The 20,074-nt window shown below is 36.7% G+C and overlaps 1 protein-coding gene across 2 annotated transcripts in view; it reads right to left on the bottom strand.

The window, feature by feature from the left end:
- Positions 1–20,074, bottom strand: part of LOC124616767 (DNA topoisomerase I, mitochondrial) — a 45,716-nt gene that overhangs the window by 18,438 nt on the left and 7,204 nt on the right. Inside the window, exons 5-7 of one of the 2 annotated variants that reach the window (XM_047145153.1) lie at positions 16,617–16,852; positions 7,263–7,633; positions 2,406–2,441 (exon numbers count right to left, since the gene is read on the bottom strand). In XM_047145153.1, the coding sequence (XP_047001109.1) occupies positions 2,406–2,441; positions 7,263–7,633; positions 16,617–16,852 (643 nt within the window). The remainder of the gene's footprint in view (positions 1–2,405; positions 2,442–7,262; positions 7,634–16,616; positions 16,853–20,074) is intronic. The other variant, XM_047145154.1, reaches the window with a different exon arrangement.

Here is a 20,074-nt window from a genome sequence, read left to right as displayed (position 1 = left end):
AACCTTGTTCAGGCAAGCCAAATCAATGTGTATGATACCTGTTTTTTATTTTAATGCCTTAGATAGACCCCAATTTTATTTTTTTTAAGACTGCATATCCTTTTTCTTGTAAACAATCTGCCCAAAATTTAATTAATTCACTTCTGACTTTATTCCTGAAACTGAGCTGAGCTATTAATTGTTTATGAAGCACTTTTTCTTGATTTTTCTCTCTATGAACTTCAAACAGTTTCTTTTGGAATTGCAAAAAAATGAAACATAAATCTGTTGCCTGGAAATGACTTTTTAGCATGTTCCATTGTTGGTATTTTGCACTTCAAAACTGCATTCAGAGAGAGATTTCGAATTTGTGTCACTACTCCATGTTACGCATAAGTGACATAGGATCTACACACAGGTTTCCATAAGCAATTACAATGAGTGTCAGACATATTTCTTCATTGTCTGGTGGGTCGCAGGCCAGATGAGAATGAGATAGCTCACACTGACACGAAAAGAATATATCAACTGTAGCTAGCACGCCACATTACGATATTAACTGGCTGGTGGAAGCAACATGGTAGATTGCCTGTGCCACTTTGGAAACTCAACTACCAGGTAAAGGAGCCCAAATGGAAGTCACCCATGGAAAAAAACAAATGTATGTTCATTGTACAATCACCATGGAGTAAAAACGAAAACTCTTTCTCATAAGTATACTCGATATGAAGACAAAAAAACTGAACTAAAATAATCCAAGAAATTGAGGAAAAAGCATAATAGTTTAAAAATGAGTTTTGATTCATTAAAACAGGAGGGTCATCAGAGAAACTCTCTTTCTGAAAGTGTTGGTAAAATAAAGGAAAGCTGTATGAAATTAAATTAGCATTTGTGAACACAGCGAAATTGAGTTTCCAACAAAACAGTACACAGATGTTCAAATACAGGCTGGGATACTGAATGGTAGAATACAATAACAAAGGCAGAAAGTTGTGCACATAAATTAGAGCAATGTTTATCACAGTGGCTGAGCATGCAAGGCTTTGTCATGAAAAATGTAATTTGAAACATCTGCACAAGCAAGACATTTTGCCACAATTGGCCTTGTCTTTGGTAGTAATTCATTAACAAACCATAAGGTTTAATTTTCCATCATTCAAATACGAATAGTTTAGAGTCATATTTATTAACAATAAACAATATCTGTGTACACATGTTAACAGTTCTTCACTTTTATTTTCCCTGATAATCATTAAACATTCACAGTCTCATGTTAAATGATTATTGTGTAAGTGCTGCAGAACTCCTTGAACGAACAGGTACTTAAGGCCATGTAACTACATACCTGCATACTACTCCATCCAGTGTAATGTCTCTAGTGCTAAAAAATTCTGAAGAGACCCTGTTTATCACTCCTTTAACTCTTACTACAGAATTAAGTCCACCCCCAACCCCCCATTCCTCTCCAGAATGAAAGCTCAAAAGTTTATCTCCTGCTCCTTAGTTTACTACATGTTACTCAATGAGTCACAAACTTTTTCCACGAACATTTTACATATTATTATTCCTGCCAATCATTTTTGCAAGGTGTGCCAACAGTATGTGGCTGACATGCAATTACAAAGACACAGAAAGGAAAAGAGAGAGAGAGAGAGAGAGAGAGAGAGAGAGAGAGAGAGAGAGAGAGAGAGAGAGGAGAGAGGGGGGGGGGAGTACATAAATATGCTTCAACTATCTCTACAAAACAGAACGCGTACCATGACATGCCATTACACTGACTGTAGCCAAACTGTTGTACTGTTTGATATCGCTATTTCAGCAATATGATCTTATATTAGCATGTTTGAGTACAGAGATCTCACAATGGTGATCATTGACAGAAACCAGTCACCTTTCACTGTAATTTTGAAATGCTTGGTTGCTATCATCCTCAACAGTGACAGTGGTCATCCTGCACAGTCAGAATGTCACATTTTACCGAAGGTTTTAGCATGTTCATGCGTACCAACAAGGCAAATATGCACAAGTGCATGTAAGCATGCACATATGCAGATGGTATACAGGCTGCATCTTTAATAAAATACAGTTTTACAGTACAGTATTACACTAAAAAAGATCATTTTGCACAAAGTAATACTCCAATCGCTCTGCTTCACAATGCAATAGTCATACCAAGCATACACAACACAGGTTAATTACAATTTATTCCACCTCACAGTGAATAAAATGAAGTACATGGGAAAAAATATACCTGTACATTACACAAATGAAAGGAATCACAAAACTCTCTGCAAACAATACATGCAAACTAAACAATCACTTTCTTAAATGGAAATAAAAAGATGGATGCTGAACAAAACTATGGGGAAGTATCTAGTATTACAAACACACACAACACACGCACAAAACAACTACAAATGACATACCATCCCTGAAAGAGGAGTCTTTCCAGCACGAGCCCACTGAAACGGGTAAATGGTTGCTCATAAGTTTTTACATGAAAACTGCTCTAAAACTTATCAACATATTTTCATCTGTAGTTTCTAGAAGGTCATAGCAGATCACTGTCCACAAATGTACAAATTATGTGAAGTTAAATAAATTCTATCCTTTAATATATAGAGAGGAGGACAAAAAAATGTATGACACAAACACCAACTCTAAAGACAACTTCCATATGTTTTTAATTAGACAATGCAAAATACCATAAAACAGTATCTCAAAAAAAGATAATTTTCAAAATCCATAACTGTATCAACAAACCTGTGTGTCACCCTGAATTCAGTGCCAAGCTGGAAGGCAAATTGTTACTAAATCTGTGTTATGACTCTTGTAAATGACTTGGCTTAAGTGCGAAAGAACTTTTACACAAGATGTTTATCACACTAACCATATACAGAACATAAGCAGTTCACATAACTTCTTGGTAATTCATACTGTTGTGCCTATGGCTACTCCATTTCTCGTAGAACTAGAATGACGTGTGGGGCTTGCGTTATTTAACAGTTGTCAGGTCACTGGTTAACATTAAGATAATTTTTGGGAGGTATTTGTATTTTAGCGGTCTAACCTTTAGTATCATTGCAGGCATGTTCAACTAGTTTATTTACAAATGCTGCTGAGGTCCCCAGCACATCAAATACCTTGGTAGAAAGGAAGAGAGAGATTACAAAATTCCTTGTCAAGGATATTAAACCGAATTTAAACAAACAATAATTAAAAATCTACATACAAATTGGCAAACAACAACAACAACCACCGCCACCACCACCACCACCACCACCACCACCACAACTGCCAGCAAATACTAATGGCTGCCTCAGCTCTCTGCTTTTTTGACGATGCTGTTTACATTAGATGTAACAAAGTGAAAAAATGTTACCCTACAAATGACATTCTATTTGACCACCACAGTAACTGGATTGTGGCATATTTTCAATTGTGATTAAAAAGAAAAATCAGCTGTTCAGTCACCTTTGAATAATCTACTTTGCGATTACTTCAGCAGATCTACAAATCAACACTACTTCACTGTTCACATGTTGACAAACACAGTCATATTCATTTAAAATGAATTTGTATTTTCTTTCGACAACATAAATGACGAAATCCACAAACAGGATACAAGAACTATTTGCCTAGTATTGCAGAAATGGATTTTTCAGGAAATCAAACAATGGAAAAATCTTTGATAAAATAACAACAATATAAAAAGTATAGATGTCTATTAACAACATACAGGTGTTGAGTGACAGACAGTGACATTGAAAAAAGACCACTAGATATCATCCAGCAATCTTAAGTCCTTCATCACATGTAGACAGACAGGCAGGCAGACAGACAGACAGACACACAAATTCACAACTAGCATACATGAGGCTACTGCCATCTTCGGACCCTAATGTGGTAGCCCCTGGACATGACAATGGTCATTTTTGTATGAGCTGTGAATGTATATTTGTGTTTTATTCTGCGTACGTCTGATGAAGGACTTAAGTCTGATAGCTTAGTAATATCAGACATTTCCTTTTTCAACATGCCTACCTGTTACTCAACACTTCCTCTGAAGTGGTGAGGAGATATAGATATCTTTTTCATATTTTTGAGAAACCAGGAAATATTACTTGACAACTGAGGATGCATCACAAAGTTAAACTGAAAAGAGCTTTACAGATATTGATGATTAAAGAATTTGGCTGTACATTTTTACGAAGAGAATGGCTTTTATAGCACCTCAGACAAACAAAACTGACAGTACTGCACAAGCCAAATGATATAGAGAAGGCTGCATGATATCAACAGGAAACTGTATACAAAAACAATGGGAATGTGTGCAAAAAAGTTAATATTGTAATGAACAAAGAACTTTGACTGGGCAGGACAAACTGGATAAAGCTTGCTGCAGTGACTAATTGGTAGATATTATTATGATGAATAGAGAGTAGTAGACTTCTGCAGCAACATTTGGCAATTTCTCAATGTTGCTTTTTTATCATATAATAAAACCATGTCGTGTAATGAGAACAAATTTTCATATGCATCACTGCATATTAGCATAAGAAAGAATTATCGAATCTAATTAAAAAACTAGTTTTTCTGATGAAAAAGCAATGAGCACAAGAGAAAAAAGGATAGTGCGCTAAAACATTAATGCAAATGGGAAAGCATAAAGTTAGGTTTCAGCATATTTATATTTGTGTTGTACGTTTACCTCATTGTAGACAGAGAATTTAGAAATCAGATGTTTAGCAGTGCCGAGAACTTCAAAATTATAATGCTCATAGGGAGCAATAATTCAAGTGAAATGTATATACATGATATGAAACAACTAATCCATTCCAATACACTACACTCATGACTTGACTTGGTACTTTTCATGAATGTTGCTGGGAGCAGAGGTATCAACAGAAGTCATAATGTACTGACTCATTTTCACTGTATGCTGACTTACGTTAGCAGACAGTACCCTTTGCAGTAACATTTTATAGTAGTGTCTCCAGTGGCGACTGCTGTGTAAGAGCACATGAACACCTTAACTTTTGATACTTGTAGATTTATTGGTTATTTTTCTTTGGATGGTGTTAAACATAATGCAGGTGCGGTAATCTGAAATGCATAGCACTAAATCTATCACAATGTGCTACATACTGCTCCTCTAGACCTGGTGAAACTTGGCATCAGGGTCTCCAGCACACCTTCATTTGTGCATGTTTTAATGAAGTTCTGCACATGTCCAAATACATACAGATTTGATAAACAATGTGCATGGTTCACTGCTAACTCTTACCACTCAACTAAAAGTTTATGTCAATACCACCTGGTCGGAGCACATCGCAGCAGACTTTTGTCTACATTCGCTTGGCAGATACCGTTAGGCGGTAGCACACTCCACAGGTACGCAAATTCACTCACTATATAGTAAAATTACATCAGACATCAGTATACGTTATAATTATACTGACAGAAAAACCTATTTTGTCGGATTCTAAATGAGAGATAGCACAGTAAGTTCTGGACTTTATCACAGAGTAATTCATTTGAAGCACTGAGCATTTATTCATGCTTCTGACATGTGCTGATCTTACGGTAGGTCAGGTTTATCTGTACTGCAGTTATTGTAGGTCCACATTGTACATATATCTGAACATCCACATGAAAAGCTGCCTCACCAGTTTCTCTGATATTCACTTAAATGTGGAGGGTCAAAGATGATGTGCTTTTGGCACTTATGGCTCTCAGTGCCTCATTTGTTGGCACTTATGGCTCTCAGTGCCTCATTTGTTTCCTAGTCACGTGACCTTGTTGGCAGATAGCACTACTAGAATTTAATCATTTCCACAAAAAAAGTTTGTGTTTGGAGTTGGTTGTCTACTTTGCAGAGCAATGAAAGCTTAAACATTATTTCCATTATTTTGTTCTTGGCATAAGAGCACTCAATTATGTACAAAACAACAAAATTCCACAAAACAATTCTTCCTTTTTTCAGGCATGTTATGCATATTGTTGTTATTATTATTATTATTATTATTATTGACAGTGGCCGAAATTGTATAAGTATGTCGATAAGCATAACTGTTAAACATCAGCTACTATTAATTTTGCACTCTCTTATTTATCTGATTTAAAAAATTTGTGAACAACAAGAACATATATCTACAAGGTGCCACGGAGTATCTCTTTTTTATGCAGCAAAAATGTTCAATTTTGACTACATAAAATACTTTAAATGACTGTTACCTCTGCTTCCATAGAAGCACTGATGAATTTTTGTTTTAAATGCTGCCTTCCTTGAAAGAGTAAGTGTTTCTGGGAGGCAGGGATTACTTTCAGCAACAGTGACGTGCCCAGTTATGTTGTGCTTACAGTAAAATCCAATAAACAGAGAAGATTGCTTCATACCTTTGGGCTTGAACCACTAGCATGCTATTTATAGCTATAGATAAGGTAAGGTATTAGCATACAAGAATGTGTTCATAAATAATGTGTAACTGATACGAGGAACAAAACTAAAAACACAATGCAATACATAATTTGGAAGTTTTTGATACCAATGAAGACGAACCAAAACTAAGTTGTCAGTATGAATTTTCTACCAAAATGAGCATACCATCTCGCAATTATTTCAGAATAAAATATAAAAGCGCAATGTTTTGGTAGAATGGTAGTATCATAAGAAAGAGATGGGGTATTAAGAAAATAAATACAAAAATATTGACACACATGGTTAAGAATGGGGGCCCAAATGAAGGAGTCCAGCAATAATAGTGAAAAACAGATTCGTCAAATATTAGCTGCCAAATAGTATAAAGAAGTCTGTTCTCAGCGTCGTCCCTGGAACAACACAGATTTCCCTTAAATGAATGAAATTTTTAAAACTAACTGCATCCATTTCAACCACATGGCAGAATTTTTTCGTGGTAAATCTACCCTCAGCCCAATTGGTTTGAACACAATGGTGGTTTACTAGGAACAGACCTACTGGACTAATTCTTACTTAACACCCTATATTTTCTAGAATAAAAGTTATCAATACAGAAGACCAAGCCACTGGTATGTACAAAAATAACAGAAAAATAGCAAGAAAAATTAATATTTTCACACCTTCAAGCAAATACTGCAAAAAAGTTATTCATTTCAGTGGCAGAGATTGGTTTGATAAAAAATGTTTCACAACAGTTTTAAGCCAAATGTTTATGCTTTTGGGCACACATTCTTGGGGAGTATGGAAATGGTAAAAATAACAGATAAATTCAAAGAATGTTGCCTGTAACAAAGCGCCTTACCAGTGGCACATCATCCTCTGTATCTTCTTCACTTTTCACGGAGTAATAGCTATTATCCTCAATTTTAATGTTATCTAATTCTGTCTTGATATAAGTGTTGCTATGGTCCATATTACTCATTGAAGTCTCTTCAAGCAGGCTGTTTTCATTAGTAATACCATCACCATCACCACCACTAGCTTCACCATCTTCAAATTCGGGTTCCTCTTTAAAATCTTCAACAGGCTGATATTCTGGGACCGATTGATAGCCATCAGTCATTTCAGCTGACTCTTCAGGAACCTCATCCTTAATTTTTACCTCAATTTGTTGTTCTATCCTTTCAACTTTTTCTTTCTTTTCTTTGTGGTGCTCACCTTCCTTACTTTTAACTGCAAGAAACAATAATAAGAGTACTTAAAAACATCATTTTGTCTTGTTCACATGGTTAAATTTGGAGATAAAAGTTCAAAATGAAAGATCAAAAATCTAGTTAGCTGGAGAACTGAATCTCATGAAATTTTGAACAGTAAAAAGCATTTCATCAATTACGAAAACCTCAAAATAAAGGAGCCACCTATATAAAGATAAAGAAAGAATATATTTAATGTAAGAGTAAACGGAATGGGTTTCCACTGCTCAAATACATGGGATTCAAATAATGACAAACTTCAACATAATTAATTATATTTCGGCACTGATCACTAAAACCTACTGAACAGAGTCTGTCTATTCTTCCTTGAGTGCAGTAAACTGTGAGAAAAAAGACCGTATGACCTTTCATGACAAAAAATTTTAACCACTGCCCATTTTTATTGCTTTTTTCACATCTCTCTCTTCATCACAATATGCCCAGTGCTCCATTATGAATTACACCACTTATTCTGTAATTCACTTGCAACACCTTTATGATCAACCAATGGAAAATTGAGAGTGCAATAATGAAAATGTTCACTTTTCACTGTTAAAGGCATAGCTGAACATGCGAGCTTTTGGCCACAAGGCCTTCTTCTAAAGTACACACACACACACACACACACACACACACACACACACACAAACCACTGTCTCTGGCCACAGACAAATTGCGCTATCTCAACTGAAGAAAGAGAGGTGCTGTGGCAGGAGGGGATGGGGAGATCTGTCACGACATATTCAACGAGCCATCTACAATGAGATGACAAAAGTCATGGGATGGCAATATACTCATACACAGATGGTACTAGCATCGTGCACACAAGGGGTAAAAGGGCAGTGCATTGGCGGAGCTGCCATTTGTGATTCATGTGAAAAGGTTTCCGATTATGGGCACACGACAGGAATTAACAGACTCTGAATGCAGAGTAGTAGTTGGAGTTAGACACATGGGACATTCAGTTTTAGAAAGCAGGGAATTCAATATTCCAAGAGAGTGCTGAGAATACTAAATTTCAGGCATCACCTCTCACCATGTAAAACACAATGGTCAACAACTGAGAGCAGCAGTGTTTGAGTAGAGTGAGCAGTGCTAACAGAGAAGCAACACAGTGTGAAATACCCACAGAGATAAGTGTGGGATGATGAACATATCCATTAGGACAAGGTGGTGAAATCTAGCATTAATGGGCTATGGCAGCAGTCAACTGATGTGCATGCTTTTGCCAACAGCACGACATTGTTTGCAGCGCCCCTCCTGGGCTCATGACCATATCATCTGGACCCTAGATGACTGGAAAACCATGACCTGGTCAGATGAGTCCAGATTTCTGTTGGTAAGAGCTGACTGAAGTGTTCGAGTGTGGCACAGACCCCACAAACCCACGAATCCATGCTGTCAACTAGGCAATGGGCAAACTGGTAGTGGCTCCATTATGGTGTGGGCTGTGTTTACGTGGAATGGACTGGGTCCACTGATCCAACTGAACTGATCACTGACTGGAAAAGGTTATGTTCAGCTACAAGGAGACCATTTGCAGCCATTCATGGACTTCATGTTACCAAACAACGAAGGAATTTTTATGGATGACAATTCTCCATGTCACTGGGCCACAACGTTCACGAATGGTTTGAAGAACTGGACAATTCGACCAAATGAATTGGTCACCCTGATACCCGTCATGAAACTTGTTGAAAATTTAAGGGACATAATCGAGATGTCAGTTTGTGCACAAAATTCTGCACCGGGAACACTTTCACAATTATAGATGGCTATAGAGGCAGCATGGCTCAATATTTCTGCAGAAGACTTCGAACAACTTGTTGAATCCATGCCAAACCGAGCTGCTGCACTACACTGGGCAAAAGGATGTCTGACATGATATTAGGATCCATCCCACGACTTTCATCACCTCAGTGTAAATATTTTCTATGGATGTACATAAATCAAGGAAACCCTGATTACAATGGCCATCTGTATTGGAACAAGCACACTCCTATAAATAGTAGTGACCGGATAGTGATCATTTCGCACTGCATTTGACAGTCAACCTATTAACAGGGGCTAGAAAATTTCCCTTTTTGCGATAAATACAACATAGATGTGAATTCTGCCTCAAAATATGGAAATGCAAAATTATCTAATATACATTATTTTAGAATGAATTGTACCCAAATGAACTATTTTATCAGACGTAGTTTGATATAGCTTTATTTTCTGCGCATAAAATATAAAAAATGCAACCAATTTTCAGTTACTGGTATCGTATAACATCTGGCAAAACCCAATTTGGAAATATAATGTGCATAAGAACCTGCTTGCAAAATAAAAAAATGCACAAACACAATGATTATCAATGTGCTTGGTGATCTGGTGCCACGGCAGCTGTGGATGATTGAAAGGTTTATTTAAGATATACGCCGTAATGCTATTAGACAACAAACAAAACAAAAGATGCACACAAATACTCTTTATTGTTTTTCAAAATAGCCGCCACCCGCTGCAACATGCTTCTGACAATGTTCGTGCAGCTTCTGGAAACTATCAGCAAAGGCCTTCTGTGGAATCGATCACAGAATGGTTGTCACACGATCTTTGATGGCATTCACGTTCGCACAACATTCGTCTTTCATGGCCGCCTTCAAGTGGGGAAACATAAAGAAGTCCGCAGAAGGCAGATCAGGGGAGTACGGATGGTGTTCGAGAACAGTCACCATCTTCTGCATCAGGAATTGGCACACACGGATCGCACAGTGTACAGGGGCATTGTCATTAAGCAACATTCATTTTCTAGTTATGTGCAACTCCAGCCGAACCTGCCGGAAACGCTATAGTGATAAAGTTCAAAACACACATAAAATGCAGCGTTAATGGTTTGACCTTCAGGAACAAATTCCTTGTGGATGATGCCGTTGTTGTTAAAGAAGGTGATCAACAGTGTTTTACCACAAAAAGGTAGTATTTTTGTTTACTCCATCTCCACCAAGAGAAAACACATGTGCTCCATCAAACGAAAACAGGGCACAGAGTAACATCACCACTATGTGTCTAAGTCCAATAAGCATGCCATTTGTGTTTTCTTTTGGTCATGCTGATGTGAATTTACGAGGTAATAGTGAGTTATGTAGTGCAACTTAATATACCAACACAAAGAGCCCAAAACTTACACCACAAAAAACAACTTTAATGCCATCAACAATCGAACTCACCAGGCACCAAATTCCTTACGAATGACATATCAGTATCATATAACACAGAAAACACAAAAACACTGGAGACCCAGTGCCCAGAGACAGTGGCCATGTGTGTGTGTGTGTGTGTGTGTGTGTGTGTGTGTGTGTGTGTGTGTGTGTGTTTGTTTTTTCAGTTTTGGAAGAATGACTTTTTTTGCCCCAAAGCTTAAATGATTAGTAGTGTTTTTCATTGTACCTGTCTAGGGCCCAACGCCTTCTCTACATGGTTAGTAGCAATCTACCCTTTTCATATTATTGTTATTTCATGCTGGACTTTCCATTGTCAAGTCATATGAATGTGATACTTTCATGACAGTAAATTAAAAAAAAAAAATACTATTCAATAGATAGTTACAATTATTTGTGATGTTAAACATAGTCATAATGTTAAACACGTGCAAGATATATACTTTGCCCCACTTTCTCTGTGCAGTGCACTGATAAGACAATTTGAATACTTAAGATAAAAGTCCTTCTGCACTGGAAGAGGACGGAAAAACTAATTCTTCAACATTCAAAAACTTTGAGCCATCCTCCCAAAATGATTCCATGAAATGATGAGTAGGAAACATCCTTCTGCCAAAAATTTATTGTTTGAGAAGGCACCTGAAAAGACGCTGTAGGTTGAGGTTGACGACCTGGAACGTAATACTTGTGACCAGATCAGTTCAAAAAAGTCACATTTAACTGAAGGGAATGTGTCTGTGAAATGCCACATGAAGAATACTTTGGTATTACTGACACAGGCATATGAATCCAGTAACATTTCCAGTTTTGATGAAATTAGGGCATTTCATAACTTCAATCCCCCATAAATGTACTCTTTTCAAGGACAGAAACTATGTAATGGAACAGAGAGCAAGAAAAACATTACATATGATTGTTGTGCGACAATACTGATGAAAATGAAAAGCCGTTTCCATTAAGGACTGTAACCACAGAGTTAAACAGCAATGCCTGGATTATAGTAGACATTTTTGGAATATTACGATAATTCCATGACAACTAACCTACGCTTCCCTGCTCAACCATCATGAATTTTGTTGAACATTTACACATGTCCTCATGAATATTAGTGAAGTTTAATGTTCGTCAAACCAATTCTGGCTGAGTAACAGCCACTTTTTTGACTTCACGTGTGAATTCACACATAGCGAGCGTGAATTTCTGCCAAAATTGAGTTGTCATCTCTCAAGCAATATTTTGTCGAAAGAAACTAAACATCTTGAAAACCTTTATGCATTTTGTTACAAATAATAATGAAATGAATTTTACAAGCCATATTCAGCCAGAAAATTGTAGGCAAAATTGTCCAAAAATTCAAAGTTTGGCTTTTAATAACTCAGCGACTGAAGGTATGATGAATGTGAAACTTGGTATCTCGTAACCTAACAATGTAAGGTTCTCAAATATACAGTTTCATTTACGTATCATTTTTCCAATGCTGAATAAATTAAGTGAAAAGTTGAAGATTTTGTAAGGTGGTCAGAATGTAATGTTTTGGACCTGATTTTGCAAAAAACTGTGTTCTATAAAACTTATTTCATTATCCAATGTGGGCTATCAATGCTAGATAATTTGAATCAAAGTTGGGCGCAGGAAATGCGATGCGAAAAAAATGTAAACTTCGGATTCTTATATCTCAGAGTACACACATGTTGAACATGAAAATTAATACACAATAAATCACTAGCACAAATATGTGGAATACAACATTTCATTCATCTACTACTTTCCAATGGTCTACAAATTCGCCAAAAAGATGACGACTTCTGTGAAATGGTGAAAATAGGACTCATTTGACACTTCTTTTACCAACACAGTTTTTATTAAAGCTACAAAACTAGTCTCATTCTAGACAACATGTTTTAAGGAACCCCCTCCCCTGATTCATGGGTTTAATTTCAAATATGTGATAACAATGCTACAAAAATTTGGGGCAAAGTAACTGGAAAAATCACACTATGAATAAAGTCTTAACTTCGGTTTTTGATATTTTGTTGATTAACGGCTTGATAAACATGAAGCTGTGGACAACAACTTGTGAACATAAAGTTCTCCAATATAAAATTTCATTCATGTACTACTATCCACATTTCTACAAAACCAATTCAAACTTAATTTTTGTAAAAATTACAAAAATAGATAACATTCAATTTGCTTCCAGAAAATTTGTTTTCCATACCTGTTTTCAAACTAATCACAGTCAGAAAGAGCATGTTTTCAAGCAGCCGGAAAATCATGCTCGATTTTTCAATGTATGGAAACAATACCTGAAAATGACCGACAAATTCGAGAGTTGTATATCGTTTTTATTTTTAAGTTGATAAGTAACAGTTCACTATATAGCGCTGGTCCATGGTGAGGTTTTCACTACCATTTCAGGAATATGAATCAGCAAACTCATCACCATAGGGGTCATGACCAATAGCTGTGCAGTACCAGCCACGGGTGTTTTTCTTCATCCACATTCCCAAGCCTGTAATCTGCTTTCTTAATTTAGGTTCCAAAGCCTTATGGTACCTGCCTATTTACAAAGCCATTTGCTGAGTACCTGAAATCCTCTGTTCATTGTTTGAAGACTACTGATTATTTACTTCAGCCGTTTCCATGGTAGACAGCATGTGAGATATGATCACGGCATTATCTCTAAACAATGTCATCATGGTCCAATGCAATACAGTGAGATATCACTCGTCAATAATACACAGCAGAACATGGTCAACAGGTTGTTGAAATGTAGCCTGTTATTTTGGTTCATTCCCTCAAATTTGTCCATCATTTTCTAAAAGCAAGTTGAATGTGACTTATTTTAATTTTTAGAAAAATTAAGTTTGATCTGATCTTTTAGAAATTTGGAAAGAAGTATGTGAATGATATTTTATACTGGGTAGCCTTACATTGCAAAGTTGTTGAGTCTAAAGTTTCATGTTTATGATTGCTTTAATCAGTAAACTATAAGAAGCCAAAGATAAAACTTTATTCACAGCATGGTTTTTCTGGCTACTTTGCCTCAATTTACGGAGCATTATTAGGCCTGGATGAAAAATAATCCCACTGTTTGGGGGCGGGGGAGGGGGGCTTAAAAGACATTGGTTAGAAGGACATTAGTTTTGACACTTTAATAGAAAATTGTATTTATAAATGAAGTGTGGAATGTATCCCATTTTAACCATTTCCTAACGATCATCATCTTGTTGATGAATTTGTAGATCATTAGACAAAAGTAACTAAATGAAATTTTGTATCCCAAATCCTCCTGCTTCTGACCTATTGGATGTTAAGTTTCATGATCAGCACGTGTTTACTCTATGAGATGTAAAAATTCAAAGTTTATATTTCTTCCGTGCCACAATTTGCGTGTCCATGGTTCAAATTATCTAGCATTGATAGCTCACATTGGGTAAGCAAAAATTTTTTTGGTCTTTTTTTTTTTGTTAAAACAATGGTCTTATAACGAGTCCAGTTTGGAAAGAGTAATAGAACATAGTTCCTTTGCAAAATCAGGTCTAAAAGACCACATTTTTCACCTACTTACCAAATCTACTTTCCATTTAATTTATTCCGTACTGGAAAGTGGTACAAAAACAAAACTTTATATCTGACAACCTTGTGTTGTTGGATTACATACCAAGTTTCATGTTCATCATACCTTTAGTCCCTAAGATATATATGAAGCCAAACTTTGAAATTTTTTGGGCAATTTTGCCTACAATTTTCTGGCTGAATATGACTTGTAAAATTCTTTTCATTATTGTTCTCATGAAAATGCATAAAGTGGTACAAGATGGCCTAATTTCATTTCATCAACAAAATTTTGCCCGAGATAACAGCTCAAATTCACCAGAAATTTACATTCACTCTGCACATGGAGTAAAACAAGTGGCTGTATCTCAGCCAGTATTGCTGCGACAAATGTTAAACTTTATCAGTGTTCATGGGAGACGTGTGAATGTTCAATAAAATTTCGGTGAAATCTGTGATAGACAAGCAGGAAAAGGTTCTGAAATTAATGGACAGACCTACTATATAGTAGTTTATTGTAAAGTTGAAGCAGAGACAGACACATTGTTCTTATTACTGACAGTTAATCTGCACATCCAAACGCAACATCATTTGTGCTCTTTCCCTTGCAAACTGCCCAAGTCACCTAAACTTCTGGACCTCAGCATAATTCACCCCATGAAAGCAAGAGTATGGCTGCTGTGCAGAGATCAATTTCATTCCTCAAAAGAAAGACATACCTGAAAAATTAACATTTTACAGACCACACACGTAACTGCGTGGAAGGCTGTAAGGTAACTGGGGATAATATGGAACTCTTTCAAGTAATTTAAAATTTAAAGCACAGCAGCAGAGATAATATGCTGGGCAAAATAGACCAGAAAATACTTGTTTTGTGTTTTGATGGACGTTGTAGTTCCGTTGAATAGCGTTTTGGTTTTCTTTTAATTGCAACGAATTATATAAGTGTGGTGATAATTTGTAAAATTATATAATGTATTTAGATTTAAGTATTTAAATATTATAAAATACTGTAAACGAATTGTGGCCATGTTTAGCAATTATTTTGACTACTGTGGTGTCATGTGACCCGACTCAGGACTGTGGATGTGAGCGGGAAAATCGAGGTCTTTGGTGGTTGGCCGTTGTGGTGGCGAGTTGGGAGCGGAAAAGTGCCGCGAGTGCAAGCATGGACGCCAGGGTATGCGAAGGAACAAAGTGAAAGTGTGTGGGTGTGAGACAAACAGTGTACGAATTGCACCGATTATTATTTGTGAACTTAAAAAATGCATGGCCACAACGTTAAAGTGTTTCTTTTGAATAAATAAGTTTCAATCTGAATGTGTATAGTTCAATTCACTGCTCTTCAAAAGCCAGCCAATATCAGACTCAATAATAGGGGCACAAATGCAACCGTTTACTACCAACCCCCTTTACAGATGAGCCACGTGAAAAATAGGTAGTAAACGAGCCCGAGTTTAGTTGCAAGGCTTTGACTCAACAGATGGCATTGAACCGTTTCTCTTGAAGACTAAATGTCCAATAAGTTCTGCTGTAACCGTGCATGGACTTGATACTGTTACCAGCTATTTTTACTTATTTCGGTCAGTTTTTGCAGCATTAAGTGAGTACATATACTCTATAGCTCTGAAAAATGATTTGTCCAAAAGCCAGAAAAGTTCTCTTTTTAATATGCTTTCCATGTCTCAGCATGTGTAATACTATTTGAGTTACCTTGACTCCTTAAATTATTTTCATTCTGTCATCAGTTGAGGTTTTCGTAACCACATAAGAAGTGTTGCCTGTTAGCACTCGTATCAGGGTCTTGGTCTGATAGTCATTTAATAATTTTTCTGGTGGTTTACCACACGGGCATAGTCAAAGATTCACCCTCTATTGGCGGTGGACTAAAGTTGAGCCACTTGTGCTGGCAAAACATCAAACAATCCACTAAACAACCAACAGCCGAATACCCTGAGATGGCATCAACAGGCAACAAGTCAATATCTGCTTACCATTATCTTCATCCTTGTGTTATCTTCAAATCAAGATACTGGTAGTGACTTTACATGCAACAAAATAGTTATGTCCCCAGATACGTGTTAGAAGGGATTTCACTGTAAATGAACCCGCCCTCAATGAATCCTCTCATATATATTGTAGATTTTTAAAATACTAATCAAAATTATGTGTCAGTAATAAAAAGTTTTTTGCAATAAATACCTTTGTCCTTTTGGTCCTTTTCTTTACTTCTGTGTTTCTCCTTGTCACTGTGCTTTTTATCAGAGCTAGAGCTAACTTTTTCCTTACTTGAACTACTGTGCCTTTCTTTATCCTTGCTAGAGGAGGAACTGTGCTTATCTCTGTCCTTCTCCTTGTCGCGATGAGAAGAACTACTATGCCGATCCTTGTCCTTATCTTTGCTCGAGCTGTTGCTGCTGTGTTTGTCTTTGTCTTTGCTGTGTTATCAAACATATGAAATCAGTATTAAAATAATGCACTATTTGCAAATAATCTATAAGAGGTCAGCATACAATATATGTTTTAAGTTGAAAATGAAACTTAAGTTAGTACGTAAACACACTGAAAATCCTGCTTTTCAAAAGGTGGCTTTTCTTGGTATAACTGTCGAAGAAAAAGCAGTCTGCAAGACCACTGTGGTCGGTTTCTACATTTACTATCCTGAGGGCATGGAATTTGACTTTTAATTTAAAATATCTCATAACAGCATTTCAAAACAGTTTTGTCACAGTCTCAGAGAAACCAATATTGAGAAAATAGAGGCCTTCAGGGTTTCCAATTAAAATCTGTTAAATACAAGGAGAACAGTCTAGAACATAAATCAAACATACAAATACATACAAGCCCCATTAAAAATACCAACATTTATAATTAGTAATATTTATCTTCTACCAATTAGTAATATTTATCTTCTACCTTGTCATCATGTAATAACCCCATAGCCGAAAATGAAATACCATTATATGTTCATAAAAGTATTCATATTGATTATAAAATATGAAAGTTGCCCCAAAATAGTACTTGACACATCAAACATTACCTGGAGTCACAAATAATAAAAAAGAAACCAAAGACTTTGACTTATGGTCATTATATGTAATTAGAAATTTATATTTCTTAGGAAATATGTCCCCCCCGCCCCCCATGAACAGTGGACCTTGCCATTGGTGGGGAGGCTTGCATGCCTCAGCGATACGGGTAGCCGTACCACAGGTGCAAACACAACAGAAGGGTATCTGTTGAGAGGCCAGACAAACATATGGTTCCTCAAGAAGGGCAGCAGCCTTTTCAGTAGTTGCAAAGGCAATAGTCTGGATGATTGACTGATCTGGCCTTGTAACAATAACCAAAACAGCCTTGCTGTGCTGGTACTGTGAGCAGCTGAAAGCAATGGGAAACTACAGCCGTAATTTTTCCCAAGGGCGTGCAGCTTTGTTGTATGGTTAAATGATGATAGCATCCTCTTGGGTAAAATATTCTAGAGATAAAATAGTCCCCCATTCGTATCTCCGAATGGGTACTACTCAGGATGATGATATCAGAAGAAACAAAACTGGAGTTCCATGGATCGAAGAATGAAATGTCAGATCCCTTAATCGGCAGTTAGGTTCGAAAATTTAAAAAGGGAAATGCGTATGTTACAGTTAGATATAGTGAGAATTTGTGAAGTTCAGTGACAAGAGGAACAAGACTTTACGTCAGGTGAACACATGGTAATAAATACAAAATCAAATAGGGGTAATGCAGAAGTAGGTTTAATAAAAAATAAAAAAATAGGAGCACGGCTAAGCTACTATGAACAGCATAGTCAATGCAATATCGTAGCCAAGGTAGACACGAAGCCCACGCCTAGCACAGTAGTACAAGTTTATATGCCAACTAGCTCTGCAGATGACGAAGAGATTGAAGACATGGATAATGAGATAAAAGAAATCATTCAGATAGTGAGGGGAGACGAAAATGTAATAACCATGGGGGGACCGGAATTCAATAGCAGGAAAAGAAAGAGAAGGAAAAATAGTAGATGAATATGGAATGGGGTTATGGAATAAAAGAGGAAGCCGCCTGGTAGAATTTTGCTCAGAGTATAACTTAATCATAGCTAACACTTGGTTTAAGAATCATGAAAGGAGGTTGTATATGAGGAAGAGACCTGCAGACACTGGAAAGTTTTAGATAGATTATATAACGGTAAGACAGAGTTAGGAACCAAGTTTGTAAGATATTTCCAGGGGCACTCCGACCACAATTTATTGGTTATGAACTGTAGACTAAAACTGAAGAAACTGCAAAAAGGTAGGAATTTAAGGAGATGGGAACTGCGTAAACTGAAAGAACCAAAGGTTGTAGGGAGTTTCAGAGAGAGCATTTGGGATCGATTGACAAGAACGGGGGAAGGAAACACAGTAGAAGAAGAATGGGTAGCTTTCAGAGATGAAATAGTGAAGGCGGTAGGGGATCAAGTAGATAAAAAGACGTTGGATAGTTGAAATCCTTGGGTAACAGAAGAGATACTGAATTTAATTGATGAAAGGAGAAAATATAAAAATGCAGTAAATGAAGCAGGCAAAAAGGAATATAAACGTCTCAAAAATTAGATAGACAGGAAGTCAAAATCACTAATCAGGGATGGCTAGAGACGTAATGTAAAGACGTAGAGGCATATTTCACTATGGGTAAAATAGATACCGCCTACAGGAAAATTAAGAGAGACCTTTGGAGAAACAAGAACCACTTGTATGAATACCAAGAGCTCAGATGGAAAACCAGTTCTAAGCCAAGAAGGGAAAGCAGAAAGGTGAAAGGAGTACATAGATGGCCTATACAAGGGTGATGGCTTCAACTTTTGTAGCCTGTCTTCCTCAGTTGTGTGTAATATTATGGTATATTGATAATTTTTACTTATGGATCGTCTGAAAGCAACTGAAGAAAAAACAATTTTAGTGCCATACACGTTTCACCTTTATTTTCTGCAAGGCATCATCAGTGGCAGGTTGTGTCGACAATTTCTTACATATTACGCTCCTGTTGCATATTTGGTGTTGTTCTTCTTCTTATGAATGCCAATTTGTGGTTTTTTCCCACATTCCACAGCACTATGAACTGAATGCTTGTTTCAATGCAAATTTGTTAACATCAAGTATAGATTAAAGTGTGAGGAAGTCTTTTCTGAAAATATTTGTATGGAAGTGAAACATGAACGATAAATAGTTTAGACAAGAAGAAAACGGACGCTTTCAAAATGTGGTGCTGCAGAAGAATGCTGAAGATTAGATGGATAGATCACATAACTAATGAGGAGGTACTGAATAGAATTGGGGAGAAGAGGAATTTGTGGCACAAATTGACTAGACGAATGGATCAGTTGGTAGGACATGTTCTGAGGCATCAAGTGATCACCAGTTTAGTATTGGTGGGAAGCATGGAGGGTAAAAATTGTAGAGGGGGACCAACAGATGAATACACTAAGCAGATTCTGAAGGATGTATGTTGCAGAAGTACTTGGAGGTGATGAAGCTTGCACAAAATACGGTAGCATGGAGAGCTGCATCAAACCAGTCTCTGAACTGAAAACCAAGACCACCACCAACACAACAACAACAAGATATATTTTTGACAGTACATCAGAGAAATTCATTTGGCAAACAGAAGGAGAGAAT

The sequence above is a fragment of the Schistocerca americana genome, chromosome 5 (assembly GCF_021461395.2).
Source record: "Schistocerca americana isolate TAMUIC-IGC-003095 chromosome 5, iqSchAmer2.1, whole genome shotgun sequence".
Taxonomy (NCBI): domain Eukaryota; kingdom Metazoa; phylum Arthropoda; class Insecta; order Orthoptera; family Acrididae; genus Schistocerca; species Schistocerca americana.
This window is presented reverse-complemented; position numbering and strand designations above follow the sequence as displayed.